Source organism: Leptodactylus fuscus, chromosome 3, assembly GCF_031893055.1.
Source record: "Leptodactylus fuscus isolate aLepFus1 chromosome 3, aLepFus1.hap2, whole genome shotgun sequence".
NCBI lineage: Eukaryota > Metazoa > Chordata > Amphibia > Anura > Leptodactylidae > Leptodactylus > Leptodactylus fuscus.
In genome coordinates, this window is record NC_134267.1 from 97,782,240 (window position 1) to 97,810,135 (window position 27,896).

The following is a 27,896-nucleotide window of genomic DNA, read 5'->3' on the forward strand; positions in this document are numbered from 1 at the left end:
TTTCACATTCAGCTACAGTTTAATTTCTGGAAAATAAATTAATGCAACACTCAAGGGGTAAAAATGCTCCCATGCACCCCTGAGTAAATTCTTTGAATAATAAAGTTTCCAAAATTGTGTCATTTTGAGAATTTCAACTTAACTAGCACCTCCAGAGCTCTGCCAAAGGTGACATGGTGTCCAAAAACTATTCCCTATAGTCCTACACTTGCAAAGCCAAAAAGCTGAGTGCTTCTTCCCTTTTGAGCCCCACAGTGTGCCCAAACAGCAATTTACACCCATATATACAACTTTTTTTTATATATCTGTGATATCCTACTCAAAAGTTTTAGAAGTACATGCCACTGTCAAGACACAGTGGCCACAACATATTGGGCACTGAAATAGCATATTTCTTTAAAAACTTTTTCACTTTGCATGTTCATTTTTGGGAAGTACTCCTCGGGTCAAAATATATGTCAATTTATACCCTTTAAAATTCCTTGAGAGGTGTAATTTCTAAAATGGGGTGATATTTTGAGGGTTAAGTTTTGAATTTCACCTCAGAGCCATCAAAAATTGCCAGTTTCCAGTCTAAATATTCAAATTAAGCTTCAAATATGCATTTCTGAGACCTGTCATTCCAGGGACTGCCAATGCTCCCCAAAATGGCGGCACCCATGTGCTATGGGGAAAATGGTGCCTTAGTCAACTTTGAGCGAGACACCAGGGACCTTAAAGAGGTCGTCCAAGCAAACTGTTACATATTTTGTATAGGCTGGGCGAGGTGAAAAAAAAAAATCATGGTTACGTTTCCCGAGTGCTCCGGTGTTCTCCCAGTGTGGTCTTGCTGCTCCGGCATCTTCTCAAAGTGAAACTGCTTGCCATCTGTGACATCCTGATTCCCTTCCGCTGAAGCTGCTAATTGGCCTCAGTGGTCATGTAAAGAAATCCGCTGATTGTCATCAACAGTCAAAAATTATTGGAATAAGCTGAAGGGAAAAAAGTTTTTGAAAACCGCATGTACGAAAAAAAAAACGAAAATGTGTCTGGTCCTGAACAAGGGAAAATAACCCAGTATTGAAGTGGTTAAGTAGACTATATAAAGCAAATACTAATATAAGAAGATCATGAGAATTTTTTGAAAATCAATATGGTAAGTAATGACTATTGATTATACAGTATTTTTCTTTTTTTCTTATTTTATGAATAATGTATACTATTCTCATAGCTCTTGCTGTTCAAAAATACAATTTCCATTGAATAAATCTGCCACAAATATTAGATAAATATCCTGTTTATAAGATGATATGATAGCCTTTTCAGCAAAACATCTTGTATAGAAGATACTGGGGATGACCTTCACAGATAAACTGTCAGATGAGAAACAGAATACAGTGTTTCCTTTAGCTGACTTACATTTCTACTCTAACAGTCAGTGGACTGTAACTGTTATTAAGGTTACATTCAAATGTTTGGATGTTTTTATTTGTTTCAGTTTTATTTAATATTATACATGAACACAAATATTTCGCTTTCACCTTATACTCGATTTTTAGTTCAAATTTTTTTGACATATACAGTTATTGGCACCACTGAATTTCCAGAAAATTAAATATTCCTCCCAGAAATTATTGCATTTACACATGGTTTGTTTTACACATGTATAGTTCTTTTGTGTGTATTGGAACAACACAAAAAAACAGAGGAAAAAAAAAAACCAAATTATATAATTTCACACAAAACTCCAAAAATAGGCTGGGCAAAATTACTGTCACCCTCAACTTAATATTTGGTTGCACACCCCTTGGAAAAAATAACTGAAATCAGTCACTTCCTATAACCGTCAACAAGCTTCTTACATCTCTCAAGTGGCAATATGGACCACTCTCGTATTGCAAACTGCTTCAATGGGATTTATAGAGTCTTCAGAGTCTGGCCACTTCAGAGCTCCCCAGTGTTTTGTTTCCATCCATTTCTGGGTGCATTTTGAAGTATGTTGGGGTCATTGTCCTGATGGAAGACCCAAGACCTAGGACACAAACCCAGCTTTCTGAAACTGGGCCCTACATTGTGACACAAAACCCTTTACAATCCTCAGATTTCATGATACCTTGCACACAGTCAAGACAACCAGTGCCAAAGGCAGTAAAACCACCCCAAAACATCTTTGAACCTCCACCATATTTAACTGTTGGTACTATGTTCTTTTCTTTGTTGGCCTCATTTCGTTTTCAGAATATTGTGCTTTACTAAAAACTATATTTTGGTCTCAACTGTCCATAAGACGTTTTCCCAGAAGGATTTTTGACTTACTAACGTAAATTTTGGCAAACTGCGTTTTTTTTATGTCTCTGTGTCAGCAGTGGGGTCCTCCTGGGTCTCCTGCCTTATTGTTTCATTTCACTCAACTTTCCATGGATAGTTCACTCTAACACTGATGCACCTTGAGCTTGTAGGACAGCTTGAATTTCATTGGAACTTGGTTGGGGCTGCTTATCCACCATCCAAACTATCATTTCATAATTTTTTTTCTGTCCACGTCCAGGGAGATTAGCTACATGGGCATGGCTTGTAAACGTCTTGATTATGTTGCGCAAAGTGAACAAAGAAACATCAAATCTTTGGAGATAGACTTGTAACTGTCAGGACACGGAGTTGCCGCGGTCTCCTTGCTGCGCGGCGCCTCCCCGGGAGACGTGTTAAGAGTTCTGTTGGTTGCGCTTAGGTGATTAAGGGTTAAATCTTTTCCCTACTCTCAGTACTCTATGCCATTAGCCATCATAGGTTTTGGGTGTGTTTTTCTCTGCTGTTATTTAAACCCCACCCAGGCTTGTATCCTTGCCAGCCATTCACTTTGTGTTTCCTGGTCTCCTGCTCGGTCAGATATCCTGTCTGTGTCTCTTTCAGTCTGTATATTAGTTGCTGTGTACCCGGCTTATATTTGACTATTCTTTTGTCTTTTGATTCGGCACTTTATTCTGATATCTTGGTTTAACCCTCTGCTTGTCCGACCTCGCCTTCTCTATTGTGCTCTCGCTGGGACTTGTTGTCCTCCCTGGTTCCATGCTATTTTGTCTTTTGTTTTGTATTGCATTTTACACTGTGCTTTCAGCTTAAGTGTGACCCTCGTTACTCCAGCCCCTAGCACTTTCAGGGCTTCCTCTTCCTTTACCCTAGCCACCTGGACAGTAGCGTAGGAGTCATTGGTCTGCCTCACCTCAGATATTACAGCATAGTTCTAGCCGCAGGGCCTACGACCCCTTTTGTCATTAGTTGCACAGTTTTGCATCCCAGCTGTGTCATCTCGCACCGCCTGACCCTGACCCCAATCCTTACCGTAACCTTGAGAACATTGATATTTTCCCCCAATTTTGGTTCTCAAGTCCTTAGACAGTTTTTTTCTCTTATGTCTTTAGAACATGGTTCATAAGATACAATAAGGGTGGCATCTAGAGATGAGCGAACAGTAAAATGTTCGAGGTTCAATATTCGTTTCGAGTAGCCCCTCAATATTCGACTACTCAAATCAAATATCGAACCCTATTATAGTCTATGGGAGGAAAATGCTCGTTTCAGGGGTAGGCAACGTTCAATCAAATTATACTTACCAAGTCCACGAGTGAGGGTCAGGCTGGATCCTCCGTGCAGTCTTCTCCTTTCAGCGTCCCCGTGGCGTCTTCTGGCTCGTCATTCACTCTGCCAGGCATCGGGCCTGGGCAGAGCCAACTGCGCATGCCCGCACTACAAGCGGAGATGCGCAGTCGGCTCTGCCCAGGCCCGATGCCTGGCAGAGTGAATGAAGAGCCGGAAGACACCGCGGGGAAGCTGCATGGAGAAGACTTCTAAAGGTAGGAGAAGAACCAGCATTGATTGGCTGACTGTATAGCATTCGACCAATCAATGCTGGTTCTGCATCGAACTTTTACATTCGAACAGCGAGTGGTACTCGATCGAGTACGAGTATTTTGAATACCGTAGTATTCGATCGAATACCTACTCGATCGAGTACTACTCACTCATCTCTAGTGGCATCTTACTCTAAGGAGATTGGCAAGATGTGATTCCGGTGAGTCAAACAATGCCTTTATCAGAGTTAGCTTTATTACATCTCTCTTTTAAGAATGTTCCTCTAGTGGCTAGGTGGGTAGTCAATAGAATTTTTGAGTACAGCAAGATTGGAAATAGCTTATAGCTGAAAGTATGAGCGGAGTTCATACTGCAGTTGTTCAAGGTCTCTGATAGCATATCATGATATTTTATTAATTGTTTTCATGAGAGATTGAAATCCATAACCATAAGTGTGGGCACATATGTATGACGGGGCTTATGACAAAGTGACTGAATGCTGAAATGATATCTCTGTTTTATTATTCATTCTTTATTGTATGATTGCCTTGTTACATAAGACTATACTGAGCAAAGGTTTTAGGCTGGAGTAGAAAAAATCTGCAAAGCAAAAAAGTTTTAAAAGTGTTAATCGTTTATTTTTGTCAATTAACAAAATGAAGTGAATGAACAAAAGAGAAATCTAAATCAATATTTGGTGTGGCCGTCATTAAAAAAAAAAAAAAAAAAGTCTTTAACTCCAAGAGGAAACGCGGTCGCCTGGGTCTAAGGGCTCGTTCACACGGAGTAAACGCGCCGCGCATTGTGGCGCGTTTATGGCGCGTGTACGCTGCGTTTTGTTACGGTGCGCGATTATGCCGCTTTAACGCCGTGTAAATACGGCGTTAACGTGGCATAATCGCGCACCATAAAAAAACGCGGCGTACACGCGCCACAATGCGTGGCGCGTTTACTCCGTGTGAACGAGCCCTAAAGGCAAACTGCCGTACTATTACAATGGAAACCTCCTACCTGCTCTTAGACGGGTGGGAATCTACTGGAGTGGGTGTTAGCTTTGTTGAAGCTCAACTTAAGGATTTAACCTCTTAGATACCACAGTCAAATATTTAAGGGATTCCAATGTGAAGTTTAAGACAGTATAAGCTGTGAGAGCGGACGCATCTTCCAGAGCTCTCCGTGTCTCCGCTCTCCATCTGACCTCACCGGCACCATCCTGCTTTATTTTCTCCTGGGCTGCCCTGAGGCTCTCCCCAAGCCTCCGTCTGCTGTTTTTGGGCGCCATCCGTCCGCTATTGCGTGGCCCCAGGCGGTTGAATGTTCTGCGGCCTACTGCCTTGCCTGAGTCAATACTCTCGTATTGATTACCTCTTTGTCCGTCACCAACATCTCCATTCTTTGTTAGCTGCGGAAGTTGACAACATTACCTTCTCCGACCATGCTTTGGTTACTTTGTCTGTTTCCTTATCCTCTCCTATTCCCTTCCAACGTCAGTGGAAACTGAACGCGTCACTTCTAGACGACGTATCCATTCTGGCCGACATCAAGACCCGATTGGAGGAATACTTTGAGAGGGAGGAGATGTCGGGGGTTGCTCCCCCAGTGGTGTGGCAGGCTCATAAATGTTTTGCCCGGGGTATCCTGTTGCAACATGGTTCCCGCTTGAATAAGGCGCGCCGAGCTTGCATTGAGTCTCTGCTGCAGCGGATCCGCTCGTTGGAACTCCTTCATAAACGCCAAATCACTCCTGATGTTTATTCTCAGCTTGCCAGCGCCCGGGAAGAACTCCGTACGCTTGTCACTGATAAGGCGAAGGGTACTCTAGCTAAATGCAGACGTCATTTCTACGAGTTCGGAAATAAGAGCGGGCGTTCCCTGGCTAGAGCTCTTCGGGTTCAGCGATCCTCCACCTATGTTCCGTGCCTCCGTTCCACCCAGGGTACTCAGTTACACTTGCCCCTCGACATTGCGTCTGCTTTTCGGGACTACTATGCCTCTTTGTACTCTGTAGACTCTGGTCCCTCTCCTCTCCCTGAGACGGTGTTCCGTGATCGTATTCGTTCTTATCTCTCCTCCTCGGGTCTCCCGTCGCTGCCCCTGGAGGACTTGGCCGCCTTGGAATCTCCTATTGTTGAAGAAGAGATTTTTTCAGCTATCTCCAGTATGGCAACGGGTAAGGCCCCAGGCCCAGACGGCCATACCTTGGTATATTATAAGAAACTTGGCCCTGAACTCCGCCCCAGACTGTTGAGAGTTTTCAATTCCCTTACTACTGGTTCGACCCTTTGTCATGACTCCCTGTGTGCACACATAGCAGTTATCCCCAAACCAGGAAAGGACCCTTTTGTATGCCCTAGCTACCGTCCCATTTCGCTAATCAATGTTGACCTCAAAATCCTTGCCAAGATCCTGGCGATCCGATTATCACCCCTGCTGGGTGCCATTATCCACCCAGAGCAAGCTGGATTTCTACCCGGCCGTGAGGCTCGAGACAATACTACCAAAGCTATCAACCTCATGTATGGGGCTAAACGATCGGGTAATCCTCTCATGCTTCTTTCGACGGACGCTGAGAAAGCCTTTGACAGGGTTAACTGGCGGTTCATGGAAGAGACCCTGTTACACATCGGTCTTCGAGATCGCATGATGAGTTGGATTATGGCCCTATATTCTCTACCCTCGGCGATGGTCAGAGTGAATGGGTTGTTGTCCCAGCCCTTTCCTGTTCAAAATGGTACCAGGCAAGGATGCCCCCTTTCGCCTCTCATTTTCGTCTTGACTCTTGAGCCTTTCCTCCGCCACGTTCGAGCTAATCCGAACATCTCTGGTGCTGCTCATTCTTCCTGCTTATATAAAGTGGCGGCGTATGCAGATGACTTGTTATTTTTTCTATCCTCCCCTCATGTTTCTCTTCCAGCTCTGATGTCTGCCTTTCAGGTTTACTCGACCCTCTCGAACTTTAAAATCAACTTTTCAAAGTCGGAAGCTCTTAATGTGACCCTTTCCTCTTCAACGGCCACTTCCTTGAGTCAATCCTTCCCCTTTCATTGGGCCCCCACTTTTCTTAAATATTTGGGGGTTTATCTTACTCCGGACCCAAAAGATCTTTTTCGCTGCAACTTCCCCCCATTGCTGGCGTCTATTAGGGCTGATTGTACTCGCTGGTCCACAGGTGCCTTTACCTGGTTCGGGAGGTGCGCCATCTTTAAGATGAACGTTCTTCCTCGTCTTCTCTACTTGATGCAGACGCTTCCCGTTCACATCCCTCTATCCTTTCTTAGGGCCCTCACTTCCATCCAACTGAAGTTCATCTGGTCGGGCAGACCCGCCCGAGTGAGCAAGGCTTTTCTCTTTCGCCCTAAGAGTTGTGGTGGTTTATCGCTTCCGGACCTGAAGTCCTATTACTTGGCTACCCACTTGACTCGTGTCGTGGACTGGTGTAGGCATGCTGTTTCTAAACCTTGGGTCTACATCGAACATTCTCTCCGATCCCTCTGCAGGTTGCCCCGTGGTTGGATTCCTCCTCATTAACATCCCTTTTTTCCCATCCTACCATTGGCCCCATGCTTCGGGTTTGCTCCAGAGGCCTGATTCGCTCCACTTTCTTCCCTAAAAACTCTGCTTTTTTTTCCAGTACTAGGCAATCCTGCTTTTCCACCTGGAATGTTTGACCGAGTCTTTTGTAATTGGCGCCGCCATGGAATTTTCCGTGCTTGTCACTTCCGAGACGAGGGGGGATGGAATACACTTCCGAGCTCTCAGGCCCCTCCTGAGCTGCCACCTTTGGATGCTTGGCACGAGATGCAACTTCGTCACTTTTTACATTCTCTTCCTGCTCCTACAGAGTTCCGTGTCGAACCCACTCCCTTGGAGAAGATTTGTGTTGGCGCTGACCCCCTTCGCCACTCCCTCTCACTCACTTACAAAATCCTGGTAGAACCTCCGGAGGACTTGGTTCCGCCATTCTTACTGAAGTGGGAATCTGATCTGTCCCTTTCCCTCTCTCGGGAACAGCATAGGCGTATTTTTTGCCTTTCTCATACTGCTTCCATCAGCTCTCGCTACCAGGAGGCCAGCTATAAAATCTTATCCCGATGGTATAGGGTCCCTACGAGACTCCATGCTATGTTTCCTCAGGTCTCTCCGCTATGTTGGCGCTATGGTGAGGAGGCCGGCACCATGTTACACGTTTTTTGGTCCTGTCCTGCCCTGTCGTCCTTCTGGGAAGGGGTCAAGCGGATTACCCTCCAGCTTACTGAAACTTCTCACCATTTGGGCCCTGCTCTGTTCCTCCTTAATCATTGTGAGTCTTCCATAAAAGTCTTTAAGCGTTCCCTGCTCAGATTCCTAATCCTCGCAGCCCGGGCTTGCATCCCACTTTTTTGGAAGCGAGTAGATCCTCCTCCTCTTTCCCTCTGGATTTCGAAGGTCAATGAGATAATGCGCATGGAAGATCTCACGTCTTTCCTGCATGGCACGACTGAGGCATACACCAGAACCTGGTTCTATTGGTTCGTGTTTCAGCGGTCTGCAGAGTACCGGACGCTTCTGGGCTCTGACCCCTCTGATTGATACTCTTGTTGTCCGTCTCAGGTATCTGGCTGCTGGTCGCACCCGAGACCTTTCCTCTGGCTGTGATGTAGATGACCTGACAATGGAGGTGCTCTTTCTGGTATCCTGACTGCTCACACTCATCCTTACCCTGTCCCCCCCGTTGTTAAGTTCCTTTTTCCATCCGTCTCCCCCCCCCCCTTTTTTTTTTTTTTTTCTTTCTCTCCCCTTCCCCCTCCTCTCCTCTTTTCCTCCCTTGCTTCCTTGTCGCTTTTCGACTCCCTTATTCCGGTTCTTCCGGGTCTTCCTGAAAGCTTCTTATTGTTTTTCCTATGTTGTTTTTCTTTTTCTGTGCTTCGATATTGTGTTGCACTATATGCTTTTCTGCTCACAGGGCATGTGTTCGCCCGGTGGCTTGTAATTGTCTTTTCTTTTCTCCTTGTAAAAATTATCAATAAAAATTTTTGAGTTTAAAAAAAAGGGATTCCAATGTAATAATGCCACCCATCATCCCCACTGCGGTGAAATCAGGTGTGCCAATATGTACTTTTGGCTGCACAGGATCTGATCAGTGACTCAGGGCTCTCAGCACACTCAGTACCTGGTTCATCCTGCTGAGATGGGAGGAAGTCCACCTATGCTTCTGCATAGGCTGACTTCCTTTATAGACTGCAATACATGTGTATTCTAGGTTGTGACCGATCAAGAGGAAAAGTGGTGGAAGGAGTATATGTTTCTCCCAGGTTCTAAAAGCACCTTGGAAAGCTTGTAGCAAGAAAAGGTGTGTTCATTGCTGTAGGATTTACCAAAACCCTGTCTCTACTCTATTCAGCCACTTCAGGTAGTTGGGATGAGTGGGGTTAATTCCTTGCAATCCTGAGGTGTACATATGAGGGCAGTCAAGACTCAAATGGCTCTCTGCTTCTTGGCAAAGCACTTGTGAGTAATAATGCTGTGAGTTGTGTTTAGGAAGCTGTGCACGTAGGCCCACTTTTCTGATACCTTAGAGGCTCTGCAAACTTGACATGTCATCCAGATACCAAACATCTAAATCCTGCTTCAAATGCCTCTAAATGCTGCTATAATTTATTTTTCAGAAATGAATATGCAGCCAATGCTAAAAGGAGAAACTGGCAAATTTTCCAGGAATACGTTATTTCAATGCGCAATATGTTGTAATTAGCTTGTATCAGAAATGAGTGCTCCAAAAGTTGTTGTGCCCAGGATACCCGCTTAAAAGTGTTTGGAGTGTGTGTGCAAAATATCAAGCACTGAAATATGGTATCTATGGAAAAATTGCAATTTTCCCATTTATCAGCTGCACAATCATTTATTGAAATTAAATGAATGTAATGCTAAAGAGTTAAAAATGCTCACTACACCACCTAATAAATCCTTTCAGTGGTGTATTTTCCAAAATGGGGTCACATGTCTGCGGATTCCACTTTACTGGCAATTCAGTGGCTCTGCAAAAGTGGCATAAAGTCCAACAACCAAACTGTGCTCCAAAACGTCCCCCTAAATCTTTACTCTAAAAGCTAAAAAATGCAATTCTACTTCTCTTCTGAGCCCTGATGTATGCCCAAGCAACAGTTTATGTCCACATATACAACTTTTGAGATAACCCACTTTTGGTTTGTGTGTCTCTGATAACACAGTGATAAGAAGTGGGCACAACATGCTGGGAGATAGCTGGAGGGGGTCATTAAACTGGGAGAAACTGGAGGGGGACATTAAACATGGGAGTAGCTGGAGGAGAACATTAAAATGGGGACAACTGGAGGAAGACATTAAATGGGGCAGCTGGAGGGGGACATTAATGTTCCCCTCTAGTTGCCCCTACGGTTTAATGTCCCCTTCAAGTTGCCCTAGTTCAATGTCCCTCTCCAGCTGCCCCAGTTTAATTTCCCCCTTTAGTTGCCCCCAGTTTAAATTGGGGCAGTTGGAGGGGAAATTACACTATTGAGCAGCTGGAGTGTGACATTAAATTGGGCAGCTGGAGGGAGATTTTATACAGTGTGGTTTATTTGAGGAGAATATTATAATGTGGGAGCATATAATATTAGGGTGACTGTAGGAGCATTATACTGTGTGAGGAGTACAAAGAGAAATCAATAGGAATAGGCATAGTTAATTTAGAATGGGTGGAGCTAAATTTGTCTCACATCACACTATGCGCACCACACATTTTGTTCCTCTTTCTGTCCTTTTAAGTTGGGAGGTATGTAACAGGCAGCTCCATGTCACCATACCCCAAACTTGCAGAACCAAAACTTTGTACTGAATACCTCTACTGATGAATAGTGCCAGGGTCGAGACATGCTCAGAATTTCCCCATTAGCGGATGTTAAGTAGGACTAAATACCAGGACCTACCCCGAAACACCATAAAACTGTAGACAACATAGCAGGACAACCCCTTGGGACCCAATAGCATCACCACAGATCCCATTCACACGGGGCAAGAGGGGGCCGATTTTGGTGTGGAATCCACGTAATAATCCGCCCCCTCACAATGGTGGGCTATGTAGACTGCTAACGTTCTTTTTTCCACTAGCAGCATGTTGCCGCTAGCGGAAAAAAGAAACAAGCTGCCCTTTCTTCATGCGGATTCCGCAGCTGAATCAGCTGCGGTGTCCGCCTCGCGACAGCACCCTCCGGACTAGGCCCATTCATTTGGGCCTAATCCGGAGTGGAAAGCCACGACGGGATGCCATGCACTGCAATGGTGTCCTGTCGCAGCAGCCGCAAAGGAATATGCACACGTGTAATTGCATGTGTACTGACCGAGGGCCTGTAAGAAAATTTGACATGAAAAGCAACAGTTACCAGCAAGGCCACCACGTCAGGCTTACTTACACCTGTAAACTCTGTTTGATATATTCTAGTTTCACAAAACTTTATTGAAAAGAATCACCAGAAAATATGACTTGTGTCAGGTGTTTGAAATATTTTAACCCTTAAACACAGTAAATTATTGAAATGTTGGGTTGGCAGACCTATTCAGCTACAGGATTATGAATCTACAGTATGTGTACCAACAAATCCCTCGTGAAATTGTAAAGAATAAATGTCAGTTGTCTCTGACAATTTTGCTATACAAGAATTAAGATATCTTTGCAGTCAGCTTCACCAGACAGTACATTTTCTGGATGGCTAACCAACTCATCACGCTAGGCTCACATTATGACTGAACGCTAATCCCTATTTGATCTTTAGATGGAGAGAAAACAAATGTTAAGTTCCCATTGGCCTCAAAGCAAATGCATTGGTAAGTGGCTTTCTAGCTGGATTGATCAACAGGGAAACTAAGCATTAGAGCCTGTTTCTGCATGAAGGTCGTTGTAATAAGACTAAAATAGCCTTGAAATGACCGGAACACTGCAATGCATATTAAATGATCCAGAAAGTATTAACAGTACAGATCATATTAAATCAATGGTCAGTCTGATCATCCTGATGCAAAATTGAATGGACTTGAGCTGCATACAGTATCTGACAGTCAGTGACGAAGCATATACTGTAGTTATACATACTTCATATCTAGAATTTAGTAATGTGTATATACAGATATACTGCAGCTTCACTGGCTGCTAAACAGACAGTAATTTCTTTATTCTGAGTTCAAAGAAATAAAATAGATAACAGCTAAACCACAAATGTAGAATTTGGAATAACATTCTGCACAGCTTTAACGTTTTCTATCATGAGAATGCATATCGTTATGCTTGTCTCCAGTGTCAGTGGAAAAGTAGCTTCCTTCTTAGTAGTGTCACTCAAAAGACATGTGCATCCAATTTTCTGTTTAGACTTTGATATCTGTATAGACAACAAAATTGAAAATGGCATTTTTCTAGCTAGAGACACAACAATGACTTACTGTCTAGGGCTGTTCCAGACAATCGCATATAAGCATCAAGGCTTAAAATTACAATTGGATTATTAACCCCTTCTCGACATCCACCAGGTGTTTAACTATGGCGGCCGCCCGGGAGCCGGGCAACTGTCATAGCCTCCGGGTGTCTACTGTTTTATACAGTAGACACCCAGCGCTAATGCCCCCAGTTGGTGCCCGCACTAATCGGGGGAATTAAACACTCCAGTGCCTCTGTCAGCTTGGTCAAAGCTGACTTAGGCACCATTTTTCCCGTGGCACATGGGCGCTGCCATTTTACCGGTGATTGACACCCAGAGCAAGCTTCGGGGCCAGGATCACATTGTTATGGCAGCAGGGAGCCTTGTGAAGCGGGCAGCCTGTCATTCACTGGATTCTATTGCAGGCTACTCTATGTAGCCTGTGATAGAAGAGCAGGGTTTTTGCAATGCATTAGCATTGTCTTGCTTTGCATTAGTGATCAGACCCACTGGGGGGGGGGGGGGGGCCTTAGCCTAAGAGTTTCATAGCAATTCTAAGAAAATTGAGATGAAATTAAAAAATGCCTGTTCAGCTGCTAATTGGATAAGCCTAGGAAAGCCCTGAACACTGCAGAAACTTCACAGGTCAGCATGGTAATCTTAAAGCAACTTTTGCAATGCTCCTAAAATACCAATAGAATGGAAACTCACAAAAGTGATCCACTTATTGCAATTACACCTCTCAAGGAACTTTGCAGTGGTTGTAGTGAGTATTTTGACCCACAGATGTTTTATACAATTTATCAACATTAGGTCATGAAAATGGAAAAAAATATATTTCTTGGAACTAAAACATAGCTTTAGCCTCATTTTTTTCTTTTCCACAAGGAGTGATATGAGAAAATTTGTTATTCATTTTCCTCTGAATATAAAAACACCCCAGATCTGGTTGTCAATTTCTGCTCAAGCACACTCAGAATGGAAACAGTACAATTTGGCTTTTGGAGAGCAGATTTTGTTGGAGTAGTTTTCAAGTGCCATATCGTCGTTAAAGAGCACCTAAAGTGCCTGAACAAAGAAAAATACCAAACGTAAAAGTTAACCAACTTTGGAAACTACACCTTTTAAGATATGTTACATTTCTACAATAAAATTATGCTTTGGATCAAAATTTTCACAAGGTTTGGTAGGAGAAAGATGACACCATGATTTGTTACACAATTTTTTTTCTCAGTATAGGTGTACCCCAAAAGTGGATGAAAACTGCTGTTTGGGCACATAACAGGACACTAATGGGGAGGGGAGCCATTAGGGTTTTGGAGGGCAGATTTTGGTGGAATCATTTTCAGGAGTTGTGGTCCATTTATGGTGCCAGTGCAGTGTAAAGTACAAAGAACTGATATCATTTTGAATACTGCACCCTTCGAGAAATTTTTATCATTTCATCATTTTGGCCACAAAGATGCTATGCAAAAAAATGAATGCATAGCGAATAGAGATGAGCGAGTAGTGCTCGATCGAGTAGTACTACCTGTTCGAAGTTAAGATTCGATGCAGAACCAGCGTTGATTGGCAGAATGCTATAAATTGCCAATCAACGCTGGTTCTTCTCTTACCTTTAGAAGTCTTCTCCCTGCGCAGCGTCCCCGCGTCCTCTTCCGGCTCTGAATTCACTCTGCCAGGCATCGGGCCTGGGCAGAGTCGACTGCGCATGTCTGCTTGTAGTGCATGTCTGCTTGTAGTGCGGGCATGCGCAGTCGGCTCTTCCCAGGCCCGATGCCTAGCAGAGTGAAATCAAGGCCGGAAGAGAACGCGGGGATGCTGCGCAGGGAGAAGAATCCATGGACTTGGTAAGTAGAATTTGATCGAATGTTGTGTACCCCTGAAACGAGCATTTCCCCCCATAGACTATAATGGGGTTCGAAACCCGTTCGAACAGTCGAACAGTGTGCGGCTGTTTGAATCGGATTTCGAACCCCGAACATTTTAGTGTTCGCTTATCTCTAATAGCGAAAGCTATAAAAGTAAAATTTACATTTTTCAGATACATAATATTTCAGTGCAAAATAAGTCATGCTCAGCTTGCTCCAAGGTGGATAGTAATTTCTCTATTTATTATGGTCTGTTTCCTGATTTTAGACATTCCCTACTTGTGTCCCTTAGTTTTTACCTAGAACTATGATAGGGCTCAGTGTTGAAAGAGCACCATGTTCATTTGAGTGCCCCCCATTGAAAAAAGATAAATAAAACTTAACTTTTATTAAATATATTTAAAAAAGTAAAGGGTCGCAGGGCCCTATATAGCCCCTAGTAGAAATAGGAAGTGTGCACCTATCTCTTTTTCCAGCCACTACTGAGTTGTGTAATGTTGGTATTCCATGTTCCTAATGATGAAAATAGGGTACCAAACTATATAAATATAGTATATATCTATAAATCTATCGGTGCAGAGGTATGGAGGCCGATATATGTCAGTGGTAAGTATGTATCAATCTAATAGTTGTTGTTCATCCCTAACATGAATGTCACCTGCTCCTAACAAATACCCTGCCTGCAATTCTAAAGCAGCTAAGGTGGCAGTGGAATAGTATGTCAGCTGACTATGATGGCAGCAAGCTGAATAACATGTCTCGGACAACTAAAGCTGCTACATACAGGATCAAGGTGCTCTAATGGTCCCGATCTGCAGCTAAATTTGTACAACATATGCCCGATTCATAGCTGTTACGGGTGTCTGACTGTATCAGTCAGCAGCTATAGCAATACCTTAATAGCCGCCAACTACCATAATATACAGTCATTGACATCTAGTCATTGATATTAAATCCACTATTGGTATAAATTGGTGGTCACCTGATTTAGCCAGCCAATTACTTTTTCAGATTTTTTTTCGATCCCTAACAGGCAGGGTTAGCTAGGGATTACCTTTATTTAGGTGGGAATGTCACTCACCCAGCTCTTTGGGGCTCTATCTGGTCGGGATCCCTGTCAGCTTTTTTCGATGCCTTTGTTGTCGTATTTCCTGTCCCACCTCCCCTGCGCAGTTATTGGTGCAAAAAAAGCACCAGGGAAGGTAGGAGGGGAATAAAATTTTTAGTGCGTTTTCCACCTGGTGTTCGACTAGAATCAGAAACGGAACTCTAATGAGGCGACGTGAGACGGCCGCCTCGGGCGGCGCACGGGAGGGGGGCGGCGCACGGGCGACTTTTTTTTTTTTTACTTTGAACCAGCGCAGGAGAGCTGCTTCTCTCTGCGCTGGTTCAGACGTCTACGTATCTGCGTAGGCGGCATCACTAGGCCGCCTACGCACGCTTATACGTACTCAGACGTCTAGGTATCAGCGTGGGTGGTGTCATCACGTGATGACGCTCGCTGATACCTAGACGTCTGAGTATGTATCAGCGTGCATAGGCTGCCTAGTGACGCCGCCTACGCAGACGTGAGCCTGCATGAGAAGAGGATCGCGGAGGCGGCGGGAGCAACAACAAGATCGTTAAGTATAAAAACTTCTTTTTTTGTTTTATAATAGGCCGCTACCTGCTGGAGTATCTCCAGCAGGTAGCTGCCTATTTACCTACCTCCCCAGACCTGCTCACTGCCGCCCCCGCTTCCACTTGTACTATAGGCCGTGGAGACCGGCAGTGAGTAGGCCGCGATCCCACTACCGCCATTATTATACCCGGGGGTCTTTTCAGACCTCCGAGTATAATAATCGGAGCCCCAGGGGAGGTGAGGGAACATAATAAACAATGTTACTTACCTCTCCGGGATCCGATGTTACTCCTAGTAGGCTTTGGGCCTATATGGTAATGCCCAGATGTCACGTGGTCTGGAATATTACCATATAGGCCCAAAGCCTGCCCTAGCAGTACCATATAGGCCCGAAGCCTGTGCTAGTAGTAATAGCCTGTTACTACTAACACAGGCTTTGGCCTGTATGATACTGCTAGGGCAGGCTTCGGGCCTATATGGTAATATCCCAGACCACGTGATGTCTGGGCATTACCATTTAGGCCCAAAGCCTGCTAGCATTAAAGAGGACCTTTCATGGGTTTGGGCACAGGCAGTTTTATATACCGCTGGAAAGCTGACAGTGCGCTGAATTCAGCGCACTGTCGGCTTTCCCGATCTGTGCCCCGGGTGAAGAGCTATTGGTGCCGTTACCGTAGCTCTTCACAGTCAGAAGGGCGTTTCTGACAGTCAGTCAGGAATGTCCTTCTTCCCAGCAGCGCCTATATCACTGTACTGTGTGAGCAGGGAGGATCGCTCCCTCCCCTCCTGATAGTGCTCTTCTATGGACGAGTACTGTGAGCAGAGGGAGGGGGCTCACACAGCACAGCACTATAGGCGCTGCTGGGAAGAAGGACGTTCCTGACAGACTGTCAGGAACGCCCTTCTGACTGTGAAGAGTTACGGTACCGGCACCAATAGGTCTTCACCTGGGGCACAGATCGGGAAAGCCGACAGTGCGCTGAATTCAGCGCACTGTCAGCTTTCCAGCAGTATATAGAACTGCCTTTGCCCAAACCCATGAAAGGTCCTCTTTAACATCGGGTCCCGGAGAGGTGAGTAACAGTGTTTATTATGTTCCCTCATCTCCCCTGGGGCTCCGATTATTATACTCGGGGGTCTGAAAAGACCCCTGAGTATAATAATAGTTCATGGGTGTGCAACTGTGGGGCATAATAGAGCTTGGAGGGTCCACTGTGGCCCCGTAACCTCTATTATGCCCCACAGCAGCCCCCCTGCAACCTCTATTGTGCCACTGTGGGGCATAATATAGGCTACATGGGCCGCTGTGGGATATATGTGTATATATATATATATATATATATATATATACATATAATGGGGGATGGGTGCATGGAGAATTGAGGTGTCAAAGATGTCTATGTTTCAAACTTTACAGAGTCAAGTCACAGCTGAAAGAAGTGGTCATGGCGGTCCAAAGGGAAGAGACTGGAAATGTGTGGAGACGTCTCCTGTGAGTATTACTGCAGACGGGGAAGGGGGGGGGGCGTCTTTTGATCGTCCGCCTCAGGCAGCAGAGAGGCTAGGTTCACCACTGACTGGAATCGAACATCTCGAACAGCCTGATATCCGATCGAACATGTACTCGATCGGACACTCTTCGCTCCTCTTTGACAAAGACTATTCACAAGCTGAAAACATTAAAGACAATTTACAATCTTCCCAGGAGTGGATGTCCCTGAAATTTCACACCAAGATCACCAATAATCACATAAATTGCAAGAAAAAGAAATCCAAGTGCTGCCTCTAAGATTTCACAGGCCCCATCTAGTATGTTACATGTTTAAGTTCATAACAATACTATTGGAAGACGACTGAGCAAGTATGGCTTAATAGAAATGGTTGCAAAGGTAAAATCTTTTCTTTCTGAAAAAATGAACATGGCAGCATGAATTAGAACAGCAATCCTTCTAACACAATGTCCAGTGGCGTAACTACCGCAGAGGCAGCGGAGGCGGCTGCCACAGGGCCCGGGCCATTAGGGGGCCCGGTGACAGCCACTACCGCTGCGGGTTTTTTTCAATAGGCTGTTACGGGCCCTATTCACTTGCCGATCCTGGCTGGGCCGGGATCGGCAAGTGACACCGTGGGCCCCACAAAGGCTATCATTATACTTGGGGGTCTTTGTAGACCTGCCCCGAGTATAATGATCGGCGGACCGGAGAGGTAAGAAACATAAAAAAAACTGTTACTTACCTCTCCGCGATCCTGCCAGGCCTCCGTCCTACTTTTTCTGACGTCTCTGACGTCACATGAACCCGGCATGCTTCTCGGGTCATGTGACGTCCAACATCATTAAAGAAGGACGTGAGCGTGGGCGACAGCATAGGAGCTGGGAGACAGGTAAGCAACTGTGTTTTATTTTAATGTTCTTATTCCCCGGGTCTCCGATTATTATACTCTGGGGTCTGAAAAGACCCCAGAGTATAATAATTGTTTATGGGTGTCCACAGAGGGACATAATAGTGTGAGCAGGGCCCACTATTGGGGTTAATACTGTGTGCAGGGGCCACTATGGGACATAATACTGTGTGCAGCGGCCACTATTGGGGTTAATACTGTGTGCAGGGGCCACTATTGGGGTTAATACTGTGTGCAGGGGCCACTATTGGGGTTAATACTGTGTGCAGGGGCCACTATGGGACATAATTCTGTGTGCAGCGGCCACTATTGGGGTTAATACTGTGTGCAGGGGCCACTATTGGGGTTAATACTGTGTGCAGGGGCCACTATTGGGGTTAATACTGTGTGCAGGGGCCACTATTGGGGTTAATACTGTGTGCAGGGGCCACTATTGGGGTTAATACTGTGTGCAGGGGCCACTATTGGGGTTAATACTGTGTGCAGGGGCCACTATTGGGGTTAATACTGTGTGCAGGGGCCACTATTGGGATTAATATTGTGTGCAGGGGACATTATTGGGGATAATACTGTGTGCAGGGGCCACTATGGGGGATAATAATACTGTGTGCTGGGTTTACTAAGGGACATAATAGAGTGCGGAGGAGGGGGTCGTTCGAGGTCTTCGGCGTCAGTTGGGATGGGGGGCCCCATGTAAAAAGTTCGCCACGGGGCCCCGCCATTCCTAGTTATGCCACTGACAATGTCCTTTTGACATATGAGACCCAAATAGAGATGTTTGGCTATAATGCACAGTGCCATGTTTGTTAAAACCAAATATAACATATTAGCACATAAATGTCATACATGGTGATGAAGGGTTGATGAATTGGGTTTGTTTTGCAGTAACAGGATCTGGGCACTTTGTGATAGAGGTTGACCATAGACTCTTCTGTATAAGTTTTTTAGACTCAAATGTGAATCTATCTAACCAGATGTTAGACTTTGTCTGAAATTGAGTCATGCAAATGATAATGTACACCATAAATATACATCAGAAAGCTGGAAAAGAAAAAAAAATCAAGGTTATTCCAATGTCCAAAAAATCCAGACCTCAACCCAATTAAAATGCGGTGGGTAGACCTGTCCATAAACACATACCCACAAGCCACAAGTGAACTGAAGCAATGTTGTAAAGAAGAGTAGGCCAAAATTCCTCCATAATGATGTGATAGACTCATAAACTAATGTCATAATGTTCAACTAATAAATATGTCATACAAAAACTGATGACTTCCAGTTTACTGCTAAAAGTGGTTCAGCAAGCTATTGACTCATGAACTTTACTTAATTTTTCACATTTTTTTTTCTATTTTGGTTTCATTTTTGTTAAATAAATAATGACATGGAGGAATTTTGTGTTGTTGTTCACCAAAAACCTGATTTTTTTTATTATTAATATGTATTTTATGTAAAACTGTATAATTCATAGAGGATGAAATTTGTTTGGAATTTGTCTGGTGTCTATATTTTTCATGGGATTGCAATCATCATTGTGCAGGCAAAATATTTTTTTTTTTTTTTTATGGTAGAGTTGGAAGGGACCTCAAGGGCCATCGGGTCCAACCCCCTGCGAGTGCAGGTTTTCCTAAATCATCTCAGCTATATGTTTATCCAGATTCCGCTTGAAGATTTCCATTGATGGAGCGCCCACCACCTCCCGTTTTATTCTTTTAATAAAATGAAAAAAAAAAAATGAAATTTACAGATATTTTTCTATTACCTGCTTTATGATGTGCAGTGGCGCTACAGACCTTTAAATACATATATTGGTCACACAGCTAGAAACCTGCAGTATGACATTTATTTAAGAAAGTAATCCCTTCTTAGTGAAACTGCTGCTTACAGAAAGCCCACAGTCATTTTTCATTGTAGGTAGCAGTGAACATGGAGAGCACACAGAGCAGACCCTGCAGTAGAGGAGCTATCAGTTGGTTCTTACAGCAGGAATTAAGTGGCAAAGCAGACTAATATGACACACCAAGGACAATTTAAGAAAAACTGTCTTGTGCTCTTTTCGTATAAGGTGTTCCTGAAAATGCCAGATGTAAAAAGATTTCCGTAGAGACCAATAAAAATGTTTCCTACTAAATATAACCAGAACACAAAGCCAGTGCCTCAAGCTAACAAACAGATGTGCAATCTTTAACATTGTTTCAACCTAAATGTATCACCAGTACACTTGGATGAAAACAAAATTCTAATTATCTTCATGACATTTGCAATGAAGAGGTCAAAAGCACAGACAAAGTTTTAATTATTATAGAGTTAGCGAATAGATCAGATTATCACAAGCAATGTCCATTGAGGTACACACATATATAGAAAATAAATACATCTCCCAACAGAGGCTTTTCTTATTTTTGTTACCCTTGTGTTCTTATGACTTGACTGTATTATTATGACTTTGATTGTGCCTTTGTGCATTGGGCTGTAAAAATGATAGAGCACAAAGGTAGTCCGGATTGATACATCAAATATCAGGAAAACAATTGCAAACAGTGTACATTTTCTATATAAAGTGCAAGGCTATGACTTTGGGCTCTTGTGAACACATTATATATATATGCTTTGGAAGAGCAGTTAAAGGGGTAGTCTCATGAATATAACAATATTTAGATTTGTAGATAATTAAAAGTTAACCAATTTTGTAAATATACTTAACAATTTTGCAGAGTTTTAAAGATTTTGTCTAACTATCTTAGTAGTGACAGTTTGTTGGTTCGATCGGTTGCCAATGGATATGACCATGAAAGCAAGTTCTTTCTATACTCTAAAATGCAGTCGTGATTTCCTTACTGAGGTGGGATTACCTTGTTAGGGTTGGTTCATACTGGCGCTTGTATTCCGTCCGCAAGGAGTCCGCATGGAGACCCCCCCCGAACGGAATACCAATGCTAATGCAAGCGCTGTGCAGTTAAGCACACGGAGCCCATAGACTATAATGGGCTCCCTGTGCTTACCGAGCACTGCCCGCACAAATCATTAGTGCGAGCAGTGCGCGTCAAGCACACGGAGCCCATTATAGTCTATGGGTTCCATGTGCTTTGCTAGCACATTGCTTGCAATTGCGATCACATTCCGTCCGGGGGGGTCTCCATGCGGACTCCTTGCATACGGAATACAAGCACTAGTGTGAACCAACCCTTATGCGTGTAGTTTCCCTGCCTCATAACCTGTGCACAATAAAAAATTATCACTGGGTTTCTGACACCTTCCAGACCATAGAAAGTTCCTGCATTCATGGAACATGCAGGACATGCAGGATTTTGTGTCCAGCCAAAAAAAACCAACAGTTTAACCATGGAGAGGCTGCATACGGACACCAATGGCTTGCTTTTAAAATCCATTCAAATGAATGGGTTTTAAAACTGACTGCTGGGAAGCCGTCCCTATTGCAGTTTCTCCAGTGCTTATGATGGAAACCCAGCCGAATGACGCAGAGTGCTCAGGGGCGCAAGTGCAAACGCCCTCTTATTGAGGTGAAAGGTACACCCATCCCTGAACAGCCTGCCAGTGAATTTCTACTCTTCTAATGAACACTGCAAGTTATTGTAATATTGTCATGGCATTTCGCGTTTTCCTCGGGCATCAGGTCTCTAAGAAGTTGTAATCTGTATGGATTACACTGTAGACATTTTTCTAAACTAGGTCATCCTGTGGTTTGTGGCACCTGTAGTTCCATACTAGTCATTCCGGTCGACTTTATAATCCTATACTTGTACAGGGCTTGAGTCAATGGTTTCGAACTGTTTCGCCCAAAGTGAATGTGGAGCACATTTACCAAATTTATTCTGCTGGGGCAGTGTCACTGTATTGTCACAACAGGCCCCATTCTTGCAAATTCAAACATGCAAAAAACTTTTCTTACTTCAATGTCACCATCTTATGTCACATTAAACACATTTACTATTACTACAGGCCACTCCATCTGCACCAACCTTTATGAGTTGCCTCGTATTATGCAATTTGTTGATTATATATTACTTATGTATTACAACTTATGACAATCACCTGGATATAGCGTGACAGTGACGTGTGAAGGTGTATTGGACCCCCCCAGCAGAGCCTTATTTAGTGAATGGGGTTGTGCTGCAGTTCACTATCAAGCTGGTGCTTGTGATCAGTGGTTGCCCCAAATGCTCAGTATATAGTATATTCTAGTGATATGCCATTATTCTCTCAAATGGGAATAATCCTTTACGTAACTTTACAGTGTATTGAAACATTTGTTTCTGACCAGTCTCAGTACACAAAAACTACATCATGGAAGGTGGATTTGCATATTCTTCCCATAGTTCCTTGCAAAGTGGAGTGCTAAAGGCTTAACAAGTCTCCACACACCTATATGGTGGTCTCTCCCTAAGGAGTGACAATATCCCCCGAACCCTGTCTAAGCCTCTCACCTCTACCAGGTTATACTCCTCTCTACATCGGGCTGATGAGAGCCAACCAGATCGAAACAGCTGTCCTCGATTGAGAGACTATAACCTGGTAATAATCCCAGCGTCATTGCTAAACAAAGGCCTCTTGGAAGGTCGGGCATGAGGCTAAAGGGAGCAGCCATTATTGGGTTATTTCACTGGAATCCTGTCTTAAGACAGGCTTGCACGTTCCAGTGAGCGCCCTCTATTGGTTTGCAACAATGAGGCAGCAACTGTCTTCCTAATTACATCATGGAAGGTGGATTTGCATATTCTTCCCATAGTTCCTTGCAAAGTGGAGTGCTAAAGGCTTAACAAGTCTCCACACACCTATATGGTGGTCTCTCCCTAAGGAGTGACAATATCCCCCGAACCCTGTCTAAGCCTCTCACCTCTACCAGGTTATACTCCTCTCTACATCGGGCTGATGAGATCCAACCAGATCGAAACAGCTGTCCTCGATTGAGAGACTATAACCTGGTAATAATCCCAGCGTCATTGCTAAACAAAGGCCTCTTGGAAGGTCGGGCATGAAGCTAAAGGGAGCAGCCATTATTGGGTTATTTCACTGAAATCCTGTCTTAAGACAGGCTTGCACGTTCCAGTGAGCGCCCTCTATTGGTTTGCAACAATGAGGCAGCAACTGTCTTCCTAATTACATCATGGAAGGTGGATTTGCATATTCTTCCCATAGTTCCTTGCAAAGTGGAGTGCTAAAGGCTTAACAAGTCTCCACACACCTATATGGTGGTCTCTCCCTAAGGAGTGACAATATCCCCCGTACACAAAAACTAGTAATAAAAACAGGCATATAATTCTATTGCTAATTATGCCATGCCAATTTCTTGAGGCTTATTTGCATGAGCGCTTAATGTAAGAGTTGTCTGCTTTGACACTGATGTCCATTAACTGCCTGCCTAATAACAGCATGTTTCATTGTAGCATTGATAAATCACATTTAGAGCTATTTTAAATAAATACGCCGTAATAACATGTGTCATATTAAATATGTCTATAGTACACGTTGTTTGACATAATGCAACGATGATGATAGTTTGAGCAGTTAGACACGTTAATAGAACATTTTATAGATTTGCCATCCCACTTACTATAGATTTATAAATGGTTATAATATTCTGAAAAAGCCTGGGAATGGCCATTTTGACAATTTTATTTGATGCTGTATATATTGTTTCCATTAACAAGTGATCACTATGCAGAGGCGTAGTAAATCAAAAGCTCACGTTTTTCACTCATTACTTACACATGCATGAATTTTAAAGATTATGCCATTAAAATGTTTTTGGATTGCTGAAGCTGATGCAGACAGCCCACCATAATGATTTATGAGTTTGTAATGAACAACTACATGTTTTATAAGTAACTGAATTACTTACACGGCTGTGAATGGCTCCCTCTTAGATGTCTTCTGTAGTTACATAATTGTTACATTGCCTCATTTCTCAGTTTTATATGAAGCCTGATTAGACAATCAATGGTCATATTCTTTATTATAGTATAAGATGTCCATAATAGGGCTTGAGACCCCTATAAAGCCAGAATAGGTAGTCCCTAAGTAAGATTGTATAATGTAGTATGCATTGCACTGTATGGCTTTCCTATTCATTTGTATGGTGGCATGTACCAGTTTAATTTGCTTACTTATAGAGCACTATCCTGTTCTTCACAGATATTGTTCTATTGATATATTATTGATTATGCCTTTGGAATATGGGAGGAAAATGAAGTACCTGGAGGAAACCCACAGAAACTCCTTGGAGATGTTTTCTGTGGCTGGATTTGAACTCAGGACTCCAGTGCAGCAAAGCAACAGTACTAATCACTTTTCCCTGCAGTGGTGAATACAAGTAAAATGGATGGCTGATAAAATCTTTAACAAGCAGTAACATCGGAATTGCAATGTTCATCGGATTTCTGCTTGTCCTAATACGTATAGTTTTCAAGAAAACCCCATTTAGGAATAAAAGTAATTAACTTCTACAATTATCAGCCAAATACCTCTTATGCTTCATTCTTCATCGCATAATATAATTAAACATTAATTTTTAGGTTTTAGATTTTCAATTTAACAGAAGTAGCAAAACCTTAGGATAGGATCATTGTGAGGAGCAACAGCTAACCTCAGACATAGATCAGCTATTTGGGGATGCTTCCAGTCCCTGTGCTATACAGTGCACAGAGCAGGAACCATATAGTTCTTTGCGCTTTATAGTGGCCCGTGGCATAATTGGAACTCAACTGCAATTGACTTCAATGGAAGCAGAGCTGCAGTAATGGTGGTCGGCCGCTATACAGGGCATGGAGCTATCTGCTTGAACATGACGCTAACTTGTTACGTAACAGAAAAAGCCATTGAATAAAGTAGGTTGAAGATGTGAGCCACAGTGTAGTTAACTGTCAACTAATCTGTTATCAATCAACCATCAATATTGACAGACACGAGACTGAGCACTGCAGACCTGCTTATTATTGGACCACAGGTTCAACTTTGCTCTACCTTGTATCACTTGACAAAGGGGGTGGTCACCCCGAAACGCTGGCTTATCAGCGTCGTGTATGTTTTTTATTAAGTGTCTTCAATAAAAATCTGTTTTTTACTGATACAGGTTCAGCGCAGTTCTATATACATTTTTTTGGTTTTACCCAAATTGGTTTATTGTTTGATTTTTGCTGCTCCCCTGCCCTAGGGGACATAAATAGAACTGCCGCTCATAGGAACCTTGCTATATATCTAGCTATATCTAGCCGTGGTATACCCACTTCAATTGCTGATCCGCTCAGTGCACCCCATTTTTTGTATTTTTTCAACTAATCTGTTATATCTGTGCATCTGTGTAACTAAGTAAATCTACATCTTTCAGCAAATTCTTCATTACATCTCCAAGTCAAACATTCATTCTTAAAATCCATACATACATTCTTTGCTTAATGCGTATATTTTTACAAACAAAAAGGTATCTGTAGATGTATATTATATGTACTGACAATGAAAATGTTGTGTTAAACATTCGACCAATTATTTAACTTGTCTCAATAAAGTTTATATATAGTGACTAATACATATTATTTACATTACATTACTCAAAGGTTCCGTGGCAGAAACACATTGTGGTATAACTACAGCAGAAACGCATTGTGTTTTTTTCTGTAGTATTTTTCATTGCATTTTAACTGTTTTCCTCTGCTGACCTTGTGCCCCTATTACACTTATATGGAAAACAGCAGCATTTCAAAAAGTATCATTTACATGCTGTGATTTTCCAAAATGTTGACATTTTTGAAAATGCAGATTTTCCCTGAGAATTTTTTTCTGCAATTTGTGGTTGGAATTAGCTAGAATCTCATCTACTTTCCCGAAACTGTAAAACATTTGTGTGGCAGGCAATATGGGGCCCTAGCCTCAAAGTGAAACATTTATAATGCTATGTATTTTTCCCACAAGTGAAGGCCTTTTTTATTGGGACAGTTGTAAACTCTATTTTTAGCCTACATTCGCACAAAAGCAAAAATTGTCCATATGATGCCTGTTTTATTAACAACCGCCACAAAGCTGCATTAAATTAACTATATGCAAATGAGGGCTATTCACATGAACAATTTTTTGAGAGTCTGTTGTAATGGACCATATGTCCTATTTTTTTTTCACCCAAATATACATTTTTTATGTATATTATGAGTCCCATATTGGCTCATAATGTACATTTTCCTTATCAGTATGTCTTTGGAGTGTGGGAGAAAATCCATGCAAACATACAAACTCCTTGCAAATGTTGCCCTTGGCAGGATTCAAACCCAGGACTCCAGCGCTAACCACTGAGCCACCGTGCTGTCCCTGAAATATACATTTTTCATGGCCATTTTCTACCATGGTCATGTGAATCTAGGCTAAAATTGCATCTCCTAATGCTTTGGCCATGATTCTGTCCAATGCATTTTATAGACTACTGTGCTACATATTCTTTCCATAAATGCAACAGGCAATATTAATATGCAACTATTTATTAATGCATAGGAAATTTGTGTTATTAAGAAAGTTCAAGATAAGGTGTCTGATGGAAATAGTTGGCACTAGGGTTGAGCCGATCTTGAAATTTCAGGATAATTTTTAAAATCCGATTTCCGATTATTTTCCATTCGAACCCGATCCTGATCCCAATGCAAGTCAATGGGATTTTTTTAATAATCGAAGATCGGATTTTAAGAACGATCCTATTCATTACACAGCATGGAGTCTAAAAATTGAACGCTTTAATTTTTAGACTCCACGCTGTGTAGTGATTAAAATAAATCCTCTGGCTACTTAAGTCCCCCCTGGTGTCCACTTACCTGCACAGATTGCTGCTGCTCCCCCCTGTTCTCGCTCCTCTTCTCGCCTCTTCTCACCTCGCTGCCCCCCCTCCCTAGGCTAGTTTTAGAGATGCTGGGAGTAGGCAGGGCTTGTTGTGGCTTAGAAGAGTGTGGGAGAATACAGGGCAGGGAGACATGAATGCATCACTCATGTCTCCCCTCCCAGTACCCGCCCACACTCTCCTAAGCCACAAGCCCTGCCTTCTTCCTAGGTGAGTAACACTAACCTGGGAGGCGGATTCAGCGAGGCGAAAAGAGGCGAGAAGAGGAGCGAGAACAGCGGGGAGCGGCAGCGATCTGTGCAGGTAAGTGTTAGCTACTAGAGCTAGTCTTGAGATAAGCGAGTACTATTCGAAACTTCCACTTCGAATAGCGTGCTCCCATTAGAATGAATGGACGCATCCATTCATTCCTATGGGACTGTGCCATTCGAAACAACAGTTTCGAATAGTACTCACTCATCTCTAGTAGGTAACATTGTTAACTTTTCCCACAATGCTTGGCCAGTAGCAAAGCATTGTGGGAAATAACCTCCAACCTCAATCCCGCCTAAAAAGATCGGGATCGGAATTCCAATTGCGATCGTTAAATTTACTTGATCGCCGATTGGAATCTGATCTTTTCCAATCCCGATCGCTCAACCCTAGTTGGCACGTGTTCCTGGCCATTAGAATTCAACATGAGCAACAAGGTACTGTCCAATTCAAACAACTATGTTAAAGATGACAAAAGAGATGAACAGACATACTTACTCCTGTTATATAGCGTGTCCTACATTGGATGGTTCCAAATATTCCAAGTATAACAATAATGATATGTACAAAGTTTGCCAAGATAGGTGCCCACTGGTAGCCAAGGAAGTCAAATATTTGTCTTTCAAGAATGCAGGCCTAAAAAACAGATGTATGAATGTTAACAATAACACATTGAAATTTACTATATA

At 43.1% G+C, this 27,896-nt stretch overlaps 1 protein-coding gene across 1 annotated transcript in view; it reads right to left on the reverse strand.

The window, feature by feature from the left end:
- The window catches only part of NKAIN2 (sodium/potassium transporting ATPase interacting 2), a 624,215-nt gene that overhangs the window by 352,832 nt on the left and 243,487 nt on the right, over positions 1–27,896 (reverse strand). Inside the window, exon 2 of the mRNA XM_075268078.1 lies at positions 27,706–27,843. Within this exon, the coding sequence (XP_075124179.1) occupies positions 27,706–27,843 (138 nt within the window). The remainder of the gene's footprint in view (positions 1–27,705; positions 27,844–27,896) is intronic.